This window comes from Cardiocondyla obscurior, linkage group LG01 (genome assembly GCF_019399895.1).
Source record: "Cardiocondyla obscurior isolate alpha-2009 linkage group LG01, Cobs3.1, whole genome shotgun sequence".
Taxonomy (NCBI): domain Eukaryota; kingdom Metazoa; phylum Arthropoda; class Insecta; order Hymenoptera; family Formicidae; genus Cardiocondyla; species Cardiocondyla obscurior.
The window spans coordinates 11,943,949-11,958,395 of NC_091864.1; the positions used below are offsets into that span (position 1 = coordinate 11,943,949).

Genomic DNA, 14,447 nt, shown 5'->3' on the forward strand with positions numbered 1-14,447 from the left:
ATATGATAGCAAATGACTTTTACGGTTAACTTGCGTTGCGATAATACCAGAGTGAGGGTTAAATTGTGATGTTTATCGTATGTAGAAATGACTTAGCCACCCTGGTTTCGGACGATAGTATTTTACAAGCACGTCTAGGAATTCGTTCCGCAATATGTAAACTGCTTGAACTACATCTAGAAATTACGTTGCTGTATTTGAGAACGTAGCAGCTGCTCCACTAAATATGCTTTGGACTCGTGATGTATTAACGTTCGAATAAACTTCCCTTATTTGCATGCTGAAGGTAAGCTGAACGTCAATCTGAACATTTTATCGGAAGTTGCGAGTAAGTCGCAGTGGCATTTCGAACGGCTTCGGAGGGAGAAAAAAAAATGCTAACCATTTGACAAAGTTGAATCTTACAATGTGTAAAATTAAGTTAAAATATTCTGCAGTTCTTTTCTAACGAAAAAAATAGAAAGGATATTGTTTCTTTTTTCTATTCAGCCGACTGCTCCGACAATCGTGCGAATAATGAAACGCGCGCGTGTGCAAATCTCTCTTTCCATTAGTTTCAAATTCACGCTGGGTGTCGCGACGACGGCTCTGTCGGTCGGGAGCACTTAGAAAATCGATAAGCCCTGGCTCGCTTGATCCGCCGTTGGCTGCTGCCAGGCCATATCTTGATTAAAATCAGTGCCACCGCCCGGTACTCTCCTTTCTTCGGTGTTTCCCCGCCGGTTCTCCCGCTCCCGTCGACGCCGCCGCCGCCGCCGCCACCGCCGCGCGATGAATCCGGTTAGTCTCGTTAACGTCCTAAGTCACAGAGAGTCTCCCGCACCCCCGTTACTTTCTCTCTTACAGAGAAAACCCGGTGTACAGGCCGACGGAAGGAATCATCTGGGAACGTTTCTCGCCGTCGCTCGCTCGCGATTGTACGCGATATCGAAGAAACGCCGGCTGGTTCGCTTGGTCGACCGCATTACGCGATCCGTGCTCGACGAAAGTGAAAGCGCACATACGTCGCTCAGCGCGCAATCGATCGCGTACCGGCTTAGGAATGTATCTCGTGCCGTTACTTAATGCCTGCTCGATTCAAAACCGGTAGGAAATCGGTCTTTCTTTTTTTTTTTTTTTTTTTTTTTCTCTTCTCCTAGCGACCTGACAGAGTTGAACGCTTCGCGATAATCGTCAAGCGGGCATTTGGAAACACGTCCCGCGGGAGCGAATGTGATTTTCTGAGGGGCTCGGATTTCCCGCTCGACGGACCGATATCCACGCATGGTCGAGACAACGCGAAAACGCACGTTCTGCCGTGGGGAAGTGCGAGATATCGCAGCGCGACGCCGCAAATGGAAACGCGTGTCCAGCCACTTTGTCTGGATCCGTCACCGCGTTACATATAGACCTGCATCGCGATGCACGTTCGCGCTTTGTCGACTAAAAAGCGGATTAAGTCCGATCGATTCTCCGTCAAATACAAAGGGTCTGTCAGATGCGATAATGATAGCATGACCGTCGTCGTTAGGCGCTAACGAACTTTGTGCTCGCACACTCGCGTTCACGGCGTACATATGCTTTGTTTCAAAGCTCGATGCCTCGGGCCAAGGGAATATTTCCCAAATCGCTACGGCCCCTAAGATGACCCTAGCTAAGATCACTGTGTGTTGGGGGTTTGTTCGAAGGACCTATACGCAATTCGGAAGCAAAGAGAGAGAGAGACAGATGAGAGAAGGGTATTGACACGTGGGTGCTGTTTACCGTGCCCAAATATTGACCGAATCTCCCTCGATCGTCCTAGCACCATATCCTGCTTTCAAATGAATCTCGCGGAGTCTATGGCGGAGCTTTCATTTGTGAAGTAGACAGTTAAATGTGAATCCCGCCGCATTAACAAAGATTTTGCTGAAATTAGTTTCGAATTATTTTATAGTAAGGTACGCGTGAGCGATTAAATAAAATATCTTGTACATAGAAAATGGCACAAAGAGATACGTATATGTATATACTGAGAATTGTTTTTTAATTTTTAATATCACAGGTCGGGATATGAATAAAATTGGCCAATTTGTTTGCTTAAAACTTCCGATTTTACTGACTGTAGAAGATACCGAGCATGTTCGTGCATGAATATGATTCGTCATTTAATAGCTCGCCATATCGTCGAGTTCTGCTGCATCGCACGAAGCCGATATTCATCGGCCGAATTGTAGAGTGAATTCAAGCCCTGATACAGCGCGCGATCCTTTGAGTCTTTCGGAAAACTGCACGATGAATTTAGATCAATGGTAAAAATCCATTTTGCGAATCGAATAAGTTACATTACTCGTACTGTGCAATTTTATTATCCCAGATGATATGCTTTACTGCATAATTAAAATCATCATTGCGAAGTCGCTTGCTTGCGAATAGATTAGCGATTTAAATTTAATAGAATTTTTATTAAAGTTATATATTTAATTTAATTTAAGATTTAGACTGCATATAAATATTAATAGCATCGGCGCGTTGCACTCCTAGAAATGATACTGTAATTTTGAACGTGACTAAAAGTATCGGTAGCAAATCTTAGTTGCGCCACGTTGACGGTTCTACGGAAGTAGGTTGATGATCAAGACGTCGTTGATGTCGGGTCTTTAGAAATGACGCCGAAGGCTTTTATCCCATCCTCTCTCATCGTCCACCCCGTTCGGTACTTTAACACAGACGTCGCCGGGAAATCCTAGGCACTCGTGAGCGTTTCTCTGTCCGCTCAACCCCTCCCCCGTTATGGCGGGAGGATATTACAATGATGCGACAATGAACGCAATGATCGCTATCTGCTGTGTCCTGCATGGAGGGTGGGTGTCGAGCCACCGTTGCAGCCCCGAGGATCGCACGCGTGTCTGTGATCGTAAAGCTCTTCGTACACACGAACGAGAAACGTGTGGGTGTATACACACTACTATGCGCCACCGACTAAACTACCCCCGACTGGTGCCTAAACCTGGTTCCTCCCCTTTTATTATGGGCTACGACGGTTATTGGATTGTACCGTGCTATTTGTTGGCTGCCACGCTAATGGATCCATAATCACCGGGACGAATTAACGCGCTACAACGACGCTAACGGGCCGCTATTTTAAATACAGAAACGCCAACTGCACGCCACTTATTCCACACGAACATTTGAATTAACGTTAAATAAATTTTCGTCGCCGAAACTTGCAGAAACTTTTTGGTTTTTTTTTTTTTTTTTTTCTTTTAATTTTAGCGTATCGTTTTTAAGCTACGCACTATTTTGTTCGGCGATATTAGATTAATTTTTTGGATTTCATGCATTTTGTTAGAAATAAAATATTTTTACTGTATTTAAGAATCTCTGATTCTATATTCTTGTAGATATTTATCGTGGCAGTTTTCATATTCGAAATTAAGAGAGTCGATAGTCTGAGATGGCCTTTAGATCTGTATATGTTCCAACTCTCTACGGATTAAGGGCTAAGTCCTAATCTACTAATTTCATTCCACCTTTTCGCGTCGAGTATCCACCTCGATTACCCTTCGGACGTACTCGGCTAAGTTTCCGAGAGACCCCACGTTTTAAACTTACTCTTCTCAGACGCACGCCGATCACCGGCTCTCCAGATCCCGGTCGTAAACGCCCTCTGATCTTTACTGCTGTGGGTGGATCTTCGGATATACATACATATATATATATATATATATATATATACATATATATATATACACACACACATATATATTTACAACGCCCGGTTTTACGGACCTGTCGAGCAAATGAAATGAAATTCATGCAAATCGCGGAACCGCGCCACGCCGGCTTCCCTTTGCGCTGTCGAGGCGGCATCGCATCGGTTTTGTATCGGGGCGGCGATGCGTCCAACCTACATCACAAGGGTGAAGCGTACTTCCTCCTTGGTATTCTCGACCTGCTGCTCGTTTGGACACAATTCACAAATCGCTATAGCTATTTTTCGAAAATTCTTAAGTCGAACGATCGTTCTGTTAAAAAAAAAAAAAAAAAAAATAGGCAATGCTTGGTGCGAAGAAGTACGAAAATAAAAAATAATAATTAATAATTATTAAAATAATTAAAGATAATATTTAAAATTTGTCTAGAGATTTTTAATAACCACGATGTTACGTTTCTGCTTGTAGGTTACGCCAGAAATGGACCCAATTATTACGGTAAATTAATCGGTTCCTTACAAGAATACGCACACGGCATCAAAGGTAAAGTATATGCCGTTGATGACGCAACGATATTCATAAAAGGATTTTGTTACGACGGAACCGGCCCAGATGCTTATTTCTGGGTTGGAAACACCAGCCAGCCCAACCCCGACGGTTATATTGTACCTTATCCCGAGACTGATAAGGACAGGTAATTAATGTTTTATTATTCATTTCTAGTTCATAAATTAGGATGCAAATTAAATAAGCAATAATTTTCTTTGCGCCACGCGCGACGTTGAGCGAGAAATTTTACGCGAGGCTGATAATCCAACTGTTGTGTTTAATGCGAATAGATGAGACTGCGGGCGTATACCCAATATCGTTTTGTACCAAACGATTTTTATACCAAAACGATACTCGTTGCGCGCGATTTTTCGAACGTGTATTAAAGCGGGTAGGAAGCAACCGAGTAGAAACGTAATAAAGTGCTCGCGCAGATGAAATCCGAACGAGATTGGCGTATAATTCCCGTTTTATTAACTGCACTCTCCCGCGCACGACTCACTCGTTCGGCCTTCCTTCTGTTTTTCACCCTCTCGGTCCGCCACCCTTTGCCGCATATACGGCCGCGCGCACAACGGCCTCTTTGAATTTCATTTCATCCCTTGGTTACGGACCGCCGCGCGTTCGCCCTGCATCACTCTCGCCACCTCCTACCCGCGCCCTTCTTTTCGGCCTTCTACATCCCTGACCGCATGCATAACCCGCCTTCGTCCCTCAACCCTGCTTCGCTTGATCGTTTGCGCGGTATGCAGATTTGCCATGACACTAAAAGGCGTTTTAAAATCAATTGAATCTGTCATAATATAACGAGCGAAGTCTGTAGCTCCTGAAATTTAAGTAATTTAATTATTTTCTTTTTTATTTTCTTAGTCTTTACTGCTCTTTATTGCTTTCTTTTTCTGTAATAGTGACCCACGAGTATTGGAAGCGTACAACTACACAGACATTATCCTGAGGCTACCCGGAGGAAAACGTATACGAGACATTAAATGGTTGAGCGTTTGGTGCAGAAGATTTACGGTGAGTAAATTGCAATTATCGATTTTGATACTTCGGACGATACAGATGGAATTTTTCTTTTACGATGTTTCGTGCAACAGATTTCTAGTGTTCCTCGAAAAGTTTTTCGCGAGCGAAGACACGGGACGTTCTCTTCCGCTTAGCTCTCCGGTATATCGCGCGACGTAAGGCGTGTTTTATTTCAAACGCCGCGATGCGCGGAGAATAGAGATAACTTGATTTTTGAGAAGGTTCAGGGAAGCTCTATCGGACGTGCATTCGAGGTCAATGGTGCGTATGAGATGGATACGGAAGCCAAGTCTAGGGGGCCTTCTACGCGCACACGTGCGTGTGGGTGGGTAAGCTCTTCCCCTTTCTCGGCTCTCTCTTGCTTTTCATTCGGGTGCACGTTGGTCTAAACGCGCGTGCGAGTCTTTATCTTTCCGGTATCTACTTTGCGCGTATGCATACGGATAAACTCATCGAAAATGTGTACGTCAACGAAAACAATTATACTATATTAAAATTTCTTTCCATTAGCATTCACTTAGGAAAAATGAGAGAATTGCATTTCATGGAAGATCTTTTTTTATACCTAAGTTATAACAATTTACGGGATGATTTTATTATCGCAAGTAAGGTATTTTCTGAATAGATGATAATTTTATGCACCGTTTTTTAAATATATTTTATTTTAACAAGAAAACTCGACGTTCCTCTTGTTTTTATGTTCTGCGCGATATACAGGGTGTCTCACCCCATATTGATAAACTCACAGAGTTAGATAGGTCTCGTAGATACAAATCAATAAGTTCTATGCCATTTTGTACAATTCTCAACCATTATTGAAAAAATAATTAAAATGTGTAACTTAAGAGCGACAAGGAAGCTGCGGGCGTGTGAGCGCGACAGACGAGGCTGTCGCGCTCACTCACGCGTAGCTTCCTTGTCGCTTTTGCGCTAGACAAATTAATTTTTTTCTCAATAACTATCGTGAATTTTGCAAAACGGCAAAGAACTTATTGACTTGTATCCACGAGACCTATCTAACTCTGAGAGTTTGTCAATATGGGGTGGGACACCCTGTATATGTATATATTCTCTCTAGTTAATCCAGCTTACTTCCCTCTTTCATCTCTTCTCATCAAGAAGTACACAAATTAGAACGTAGAAGTATATTCTCTTAAATAGGTTTCTCTCGTTCGCTTGATAGTCGATGGGTAAAAAACCTGGGCGCGTGTACGTTTCAGCTGGGGGCTACCCTTTAGTTTTTTTTCCCCCTTTCCCCCCTTTTATCGGACTTACACGTATGAATATAACGACACACTGGCGCGATATCGCTGCCTTTAGGAAAGGAAAAAGGTTTGAGGCGAGCATATCGACGGTGGAGAGCGGAGCTTTTGCTCTTATATTAGAGGAGGGCTTTAATATCGAAGTCTGAGGGGTGCTCCCGCACCGTGACAACCCTCCATCAGACACGCTCTGTCACCGCAAAACGCGCTGTCCGCCGCCTACGGTCCATTCTACCGGGTGTCCTATTACGATCGTCGCGAGTCATCGTCCGGGGGTTTGGTATAAATCGCTCTTGTTTGCGGCCGCCCCACCGATCGACGAGTGTCCTTAGAAAAGGGGGAAACGGTTTTACGGCGGTAGATTCACCGTACCTATATCGCGTCGTAAAAGATACGAGAGGTGCTTTATTAAGTAGCAGAAACGAGCGTTCTTGTTACGAGGGAGCAAACAATTACGTATCGGCGATAACCGCTATCGGATTGGTAGCGCTTGTCAGTGCGTTAAAAAAACTTACCCCGGGAGTTTTTTTTTTTTGTGACGTTTATCGAACGCCCCGTGACCCCAAACGCCGGGCACTATCTTAGAAATACGCGGGATGTTTTCGATCAAGTAGGATATTCCTTGATTACGGCCGATCACAAAGGAAGATCTTGTAACGCACATTATCGAAACACTTCTAAGAGTTCCGACTTTCAGAAGCGCGTGCCACTCTTACTGTGATTTTCAAAAGAAGTGGCGAATCCTTCAACGGGATGGCCGATACCATATACAACGTGGAGGAAGGGAGGTGTAGGTTTTGCTCGAATATCTAGTAGACAGGAGCTGTCTGTCAGTCAGCACTCCCCCGCGTTACCCCCGAAGAGCGGACGTATTGTCGGAGTAAGCCCTCTTCTCGGTCCTTCTTTCGTTCGTCTCTCTCGTCCTGCCGGCTCTCCTTCCGTTTCTTCTCAAAGACCCCGCGTCTTCGCCAGCATATCCTAGCTTCTTCGTTCAAATCCGGGCTTCCTTTCAAAGGAACAGAGATATCCTTCAGCGATATCAAACCGCTGCTCAATGGCTTCAGCTACTGAATCAGGCAGGATTTAGCAATTTTTTTTTTTTTTTTCCTCCGTCTATTCTGTCTTCGGACCGCCGTCTAAGGTGGTCGGGCGAGTCATGTGTGTGTATCGCGCGCGGTAATACTGCTAGTGGGTGGAAACAATCTCTCGTCATCCCGTTGCGATCTTATCTTTAACAACGGCGTTCGCCTTTCGCAAAGGAACTCGAACCGTTAAAGCCGGTGATCGGCTTGCCGTGTCGTCTCGTCCCCCCGTCTCTCTTCGTCTCCTTTTGCGGCTCGTGATATTTTATTTCCCTCGCTCGATTCGACGACTCTTATTCGCGATTAATCGCGTTCCTACGTTTCGCATCGTAAAACGCGTGAGCAGAATGCCATCGATCGAGCTCACGGTGGAAAAGGCTCTACTTCTTTCGCCTATAAATGCCACTTATTGGAAAAATTCGTCGAACACCCGATGTATAATAATTTAAGATTTAATCGCTGTGCCACGACGGGAATGCAAATTCAGACGGCGCAGGATACGTCACCTTTAATTTCCGAATACGAGGTTTTTTTTTTATACCACGCACGTAATAACGAAGGAGAATATATTTTATATATCAGTTGCAAGAAAATTAATGATTTAATAATTTTAACGTGAAATAAACGTTAAAAATAACGTTGACGATTGCCAACTTTCGCAGGCGTAATCGATCTGCCGATTACAGCATTCTTTACTTTCCGGCTGACCTATGCGTGACGTTACTACTTTTTGCTCTCGCGATTGCGCGATCGTGGCCATCATCTCTTGCGGCACCGTGACTCATTCGCACATCCGATTACACAAACTAATGACGAACCGTGTAAAAATAAATTTACGCCGTCTGCCTAACGGTACATCGCAGATGTTTATTAATCGCGTTACATCGTTACGACGTAACAATTCGAACTTTAGATTTCTTGGACATTATAAAAAAAAAAAAGAAGCGAAATTTTCGTACGAAATTTATCTGGCGCGAAGTGTCAGAAGTCGTTTTGTTAACCGGGTTTCAGTTGGAAAAAGAAATGATTGTTCCGCAATCGTGTCGCAGCATTTGCATGTGAATTCTACCGTCTCTTTCCTGGCCTCCCCGGAGTTAATTAAACGCCTCATAGTTTTCGGAGTGGGATGACGAAGTACGATTGCTTTTGGCACCAAGTGGACGATTCAACCCTGCACGAGAGAGCGTCATTTAATAACCGCTTAGAATGAATTCTTCAAGTCCCTAAAAGAGGACGTACAAAAGAATCGCGTTTTCACCAAGCGCAAGATTACGTTGCACGCGCGTCGATATCGCACACCCTTTTAACATTAATATATTTATTAAAGCTTTTAGCATTCGGTATTCTTGTTAATCTATTGCCGAATTATTCAATTATCGATTTTATATCGATAACATCTATTTCAAAACTGCGAAAAGATACGATTACTTAAATTTACAATTAAAAATTGAAATTATTAAACGTTCGTTATACTATCGTTGCTATTTTTTATCTATCCATTAAATACTTCTCTGTTATGTTTATAATCCCATTATTTTACATCCACTTGACCAAATTGGTACGAAATGAGCGTTAATGGGACCAGGAAAGGGTCCCATTAACAAGAGTGGTAATAAATAACTCCCATTTTTCATTACGCTTGTACAAACAACGTATTATAAAACGTATTATTAATATACATTAACGCATCACGTCGTTTTACCATCGCCCTTTTTTTTTTTTATTTTTTTTATCACGCGTATATCGGAATAAATACTCGTAAACACGGCCATGACGAAATCGCTTTCGGTCAAAACTCTGTAACCCGTCAGTCATTTCGGTGGTATAATCAAATTTAGTGACATGTGTGGGCGATTTTGCGATTCCGTCAACGGTGTATAGCATAAAAGCGACATTGATAAGTTCATGGCGGCGTGCGTAAAAGCTTTGAAACGCTTTTTTCCGTATATTGACATCATTCATTGCATCGGCGCCGCGAAAGCTTTCCAAGCACGTCGTATAACTTCGAGAGCCGTTCCGTGCCGTTGGATTTCGGTGAAGTCAACGTTAATAATCGATTCCATCGGACACGGGGGTCTCCTTTTGGGGAATGCCTTCACGCACAAAATAGTTGGGAGAGAGTCTTACAGGAGATTTTAGTTCCACGAGAGAGAAAAAGAGAGAAATTTGTAACATATTTGAAACGTTCCCTTCGTGTACTTTTTCGTATAAAAATAGGTAACAATATATATTTTTTTTTTTTTTAATATGCTGCATAAAAAATTGTAATGCATTCCTACACACATCGTCATCATCGTATAACTTTTAGGCTAATTTTGCTGAAGCAACAATAACTCGCACGGCAAGTGCGGTCGGACGTAAAGCATTTGTCCATTGAGACCATCATCAATAATCTGGACAAATCGGCAAACGACTTGTCACTGGGTGATACAGTTGCAATCGGCATGTGATTCCATTCCATGTACAATGTCGGTGTACAATTTGGACAAATTAACCAAATGGTTAAAGCATGTATTTGCGATTTTCGATTACAATTTATTCTTAAAATTGAAATTTTTTTAATAAAAATACGTACGTTTAGCAGAAATGTTTATTTTTATTTTGCTTTTTATTTGCTGCGAAATTGTCAATTATTTTAATGCCGCGTGTAAAAAGTACCGAAAAGTTCTGATAAATTTCAAGCGATTTTAAAACTTGCGCATCTGTAATTAAAATACAGCAGCTGAGTATTATCTCCGTCGTCGACGGCAAGTCAGTAACGAAACCGTAACAGCTTAACGTTATTAACGCGCTAAATGCTGGGTTTCAGGAAACAACCCGTTTCGTCGATAACGCGTGTCGGTTTTCGCAGATTTGGTGCTTCATTGATCATGTAGAAAATGACTATCCACGAATGCGAGAAACCTCGATGTCCATCGATTTGATCGGCCACGCGATCAACCGGCGCACGGCGAACGCCTCGCTTGCCCTCGCGGAGGGATGATCTCGCGCGGGTACCGCGTGTCCGTAACGCACACGTACACACGCGCACACACGTGTGCAAACGGGGACACGGAAAACGGACGATCAGGAATTGAGGCAAGGTTGATAGTCCTGGATAACAGTGACGCAAGCGCAGACGCGACAATACCCGGTCGATGTTGGCCGGGGCTGGCTGACTGGCTGGCTGGTAGTCGAGGGTATATTTCTCTCTCTCTCTTTCCCTCCCTCGGTTTTACTCCCTTGGCCCCCCCCTGTCTCTTTCTCTCTTTCTCGCTCCCTTTCTCTCGCCACCCTCGCTACCCCACAGACATTACCCATCCTCGTCCTGTAGGCTCTCTCTTTCGTCGCGCAACCCTTTCCTCTCTTCGCGGATTTCTGCGTCTTCTCGTTCTTTCGTAACTGTGGCTCCTCGTTTTGCCATTTGTTTCTACACTGTCGCTCTGTCTATCCACTGATTCATTTCTGAAAATGATACGGCATTCTCCTCCCTTTTTTTTTTTTTTTATTTTTTTACCTCGCTCTGGCATCGTCCTGGACTCTCTCTCGCCCTTTCGGAATTGTCTGGCATATCCTCCCTTTGCCCTCCATACTTTGTCTCTCTCTCCCCCTTCTCTTTTTCTCTTTCTCTCTCCCGTCAATTCCCTCGCGATATTCTCTATCTCGGCCTGCCGCCATTTTGAAAGTAGAGGGATCAACCCCATGGCCCCGATGACCGGTGAGGTGTCGAGGTCGAGGGCCAAGAGTTTGCTTCCGAAGGTCGGAGCCTTCGATCCTCAAGACAGCATCTTTTCGAGGATGCAACGGTCCTGATTAGACTATTTTTTAACTCGTTTGACATTCAAGTTTACCGTTTAATTAATAAAAAGATTTATGACATTTATTACCGAATCGTACTAGCGATTTTTTACTTCTCAATTAGCGCACGTTAAAATAATTCTGTTACATGTGAAAAAAAAAAAAAAAGATACAAAGAACATCTTTTCAATACGCTGGTTCTCAATGCGTCTCGGATTTACGCAAGCGTTTCTATTTAGAATAAAGAACATATTTCGAGGAAACAATTTTAAAATAATCCCATGATAAAAAAAGGGAGCTGAAACAGGAAGAAGAAAGAGAGAGAGAGAAAAAAGGAGAATAAAATTTTTCGTGTCTTTCATTTATCGTAATTCGCGTATCCAATCACTTCCGTGCAAAAATATGACGGCATTGTAGCAATGGTTTCTTTTATAATAACGTACTCGATACTTGCGCACAATCAGCCATTGTATTTGTTAATTTCAGCGTATTATCCTACTTAGGATTGTTTAAACTTATCGATATTAAATATTTTCGTTTCGTTTCGGGTTGAGTAATTTTTTTTTATGATACATCTCGAGAGATTTTTGTATTCTAATTTCGCTTTTGCGGCGCGCAAGAAATCGAATCTCGTATTAGATTTATTGTCAGCAAATTTTAAAGTCAAGTGCACACAAGGTACACGCGTAATCTTCTGGGGAAGGTCGAAGGGCATTAAATGTTTCGCGCGCCATTTTGGCATCACCCACGCGTCGACTCGTCTCCGTGGGTGTATATTCCAGCTGATGCTGATGTACGCCGAATGTATCAGGTCCCATCGGATACACAACGATCCAATGACGCACACACGCCCATGCAACGTTCTGAATATCAATGGAAACTCGATCGAAAATGGATAAATCGAAGTGGTTGGCATAAACTGGTTTCCGTCGGTCTTCGACCGCCGTGCGAGTGAAGGCGCAGCAAATTTAAAGGGTGCAAACGGCTTCGCAGCTATTTTTATTACGGCTTTATAGAAATACTTAGTTTTTCGACGGCGTAAATGGGTAGAAACACGGGAATTTAAATGCAGCTATCCGTGAACATATTTTATAATAGCATGAATGAAGGAAGACCTGCCTTATGAGACCGGTAACTTTTCTGTTCAAAGAGATATCAAATACCCGCGAACTAATCGACGAGAAAAGTCGTCGTCTCATCGTGTCGATTCAATGAGAGATAAGTGAAATCACCTGAAATGCTCATATGAGAAAAGGAGACTGCAAATAGAAAAAAAAAAGAAGAAAAAAGAAAAAGCAAATGCTGCGAAATAAAGCAGAGTTGACATCGCGTATACCTAATCAGAATTACACATTTGAGAAAAAAAAGCTATCATTTTTATTCAGTGAAAAAGCTCACTGTTTTTTCACCCTATCATCCCTTCCGCGTCCCTCTCTATATTCTTCCTGTCCTCTCTATCCGCCGTTCTCGCTTACCAACCCGCCGATTGGACGAGAGCTTACGAAAGTTCCAGGTATCTCGGAGGACCGCCCACCGGTCCTTCTGTCGCCGGGAAAGTTTCGTCATTCATACACCGGGATAGGCTACATTGCTATTAATATCGCTGTAGTGCACCAGGCTAATCATCTCTAAAGGTCGCGGATATTTTTACGCAGCCTTGCTGCGAAGTATTATTATTTCAATAATTCTTATCGTGCGTCAGTCATAATATAGAACGTAATTCTGGTTGTTGCGTGTGATATTCGACTTTTATTCCCGAGCTAATAAATATGATTCTGTTGTTCGCTTTCCGTTGAACTTTGTCTTGGTGGACGAAAATTCAAGTATTCGTTTTATATTTTATGGAGCATCCCTTTGTTAAAAGTGAATTTTTAAACGATACTCGAAACCCACGTAATTAGACTCTGGCCCGGTAGAACATATTTAACAAGAGCTTATCCGGGAAAAGGGATAAGGGCGGGGAGAGGGGGAGTAATAAAAAAAAGTTTCGGTTAAAAAAGCTCCATTAAATCTGGCGGCTAAAGATATAGAGGTATTATGGAGAAAAGGACGCGAGAGATTCGTTTAATTTATCACCTACTTAAAGTCCAACGCTCTCGCGAATAGAAGGCCCTTTTTTTTTAACTCTGGTTTCAACTTGCTATCTATCTCGCGCCGTCCTCTTTTTCTTTCTCTCGATCAGTCTCCTTGCCAATTGCTTGTCCACTGACTTTGAATTGGGATTCTATAAAACGCTCGTAAAAAAAAAAAACACGTTTCGATCTTGCTAAGCAAGGCGATACACCTTTACATAAAAACCTTTTAGTGCGAATTTTACTCTTGTCGAGTAACGACGTGGATCGTTCGATTCTTTCTCACATGAAAATCGCGTAGTAAAAGGTATGTGAGCCACATCCGAGACACGTTCTTGTAAGAGTAGGCTCTAGAAATAAGTTCCTCTATCGAGGAATGTTGAGCTATTATAGCATCATATTATAGCATTACCAGCCCTTGAGAAATGATCACCATGCATGCATCGCGTTACAGAAGCTATAAACTATATCGCCACACGCCTTCGCTGCAGTCAACCGAGGGAACAGCCGCAAGGGACGCGCTATTGCATCGCCTAGCGCTAACGAGACCTGATGTCTCAATTTCCGAAAGGACGTCTCACGACAGGGGGCGATTGCGTTGCGTGGGGGACGACGCCCCATGCGACGAGGGGTGATATAGACCTGATAAGGCGCTAAAATAATATACAGCCTGGGCTCAGGATCGGAATCTCCGCGTAATGCCCTTCTCGTACTCATTCGTTTCTTTCTCCCGTCTGACTTGCTCCCTTTCTCAATTTTTTTTTTATTTATCTCGCTCATTCCGCCCTTACCTTCCGTCTCTCTTTCCCACCGATTTCACGATCGCGCTTCATCCCCCTTCCCTTCTCGAATTGTTTCTCGATGCTATCCGTGACTCTCCAGTTTGTTAGGGGGATTTATTTGATTGAATATCGACTGCTCGAGTAGCCACCCACGGGTTATAACGGGTGTATCAGCAGCGCACAGATCCCGACAGCGTAGGGGGATGAAAAAACGCCCCCG

General features: G+C 43.2%; 1 protein-coding gene across 6 annotated transcripts in view; it reads left to right on the forward strand.

Moving 5' to 3' along the window:
• LOC139106006 (protein Skeletor, isoforms B/C) overlaps positions 1–14,447 on the forward strand; it is a 54,885-nt gene that overhangs the window by 28,671 nt on the left and 11,767 nt on the right. For all 6 annotated transcript variants that reach the window (XM_070662465.1, XM_070662473.1, XM_070662488.1 and 3 more), the window contains 2 exons: positions 4,143–4,368; positions 5,132–5,243. In XM_070662465.1, the coding sequence (XP_070518566.1) occupies positions 4,143–4,368; positions 5,132–5,243 (338 nt within the window). The remainder of the gene's footprint in view (positions 1–4,142; positions 4,369–5,131; positions 5,244–14,447) is intronic.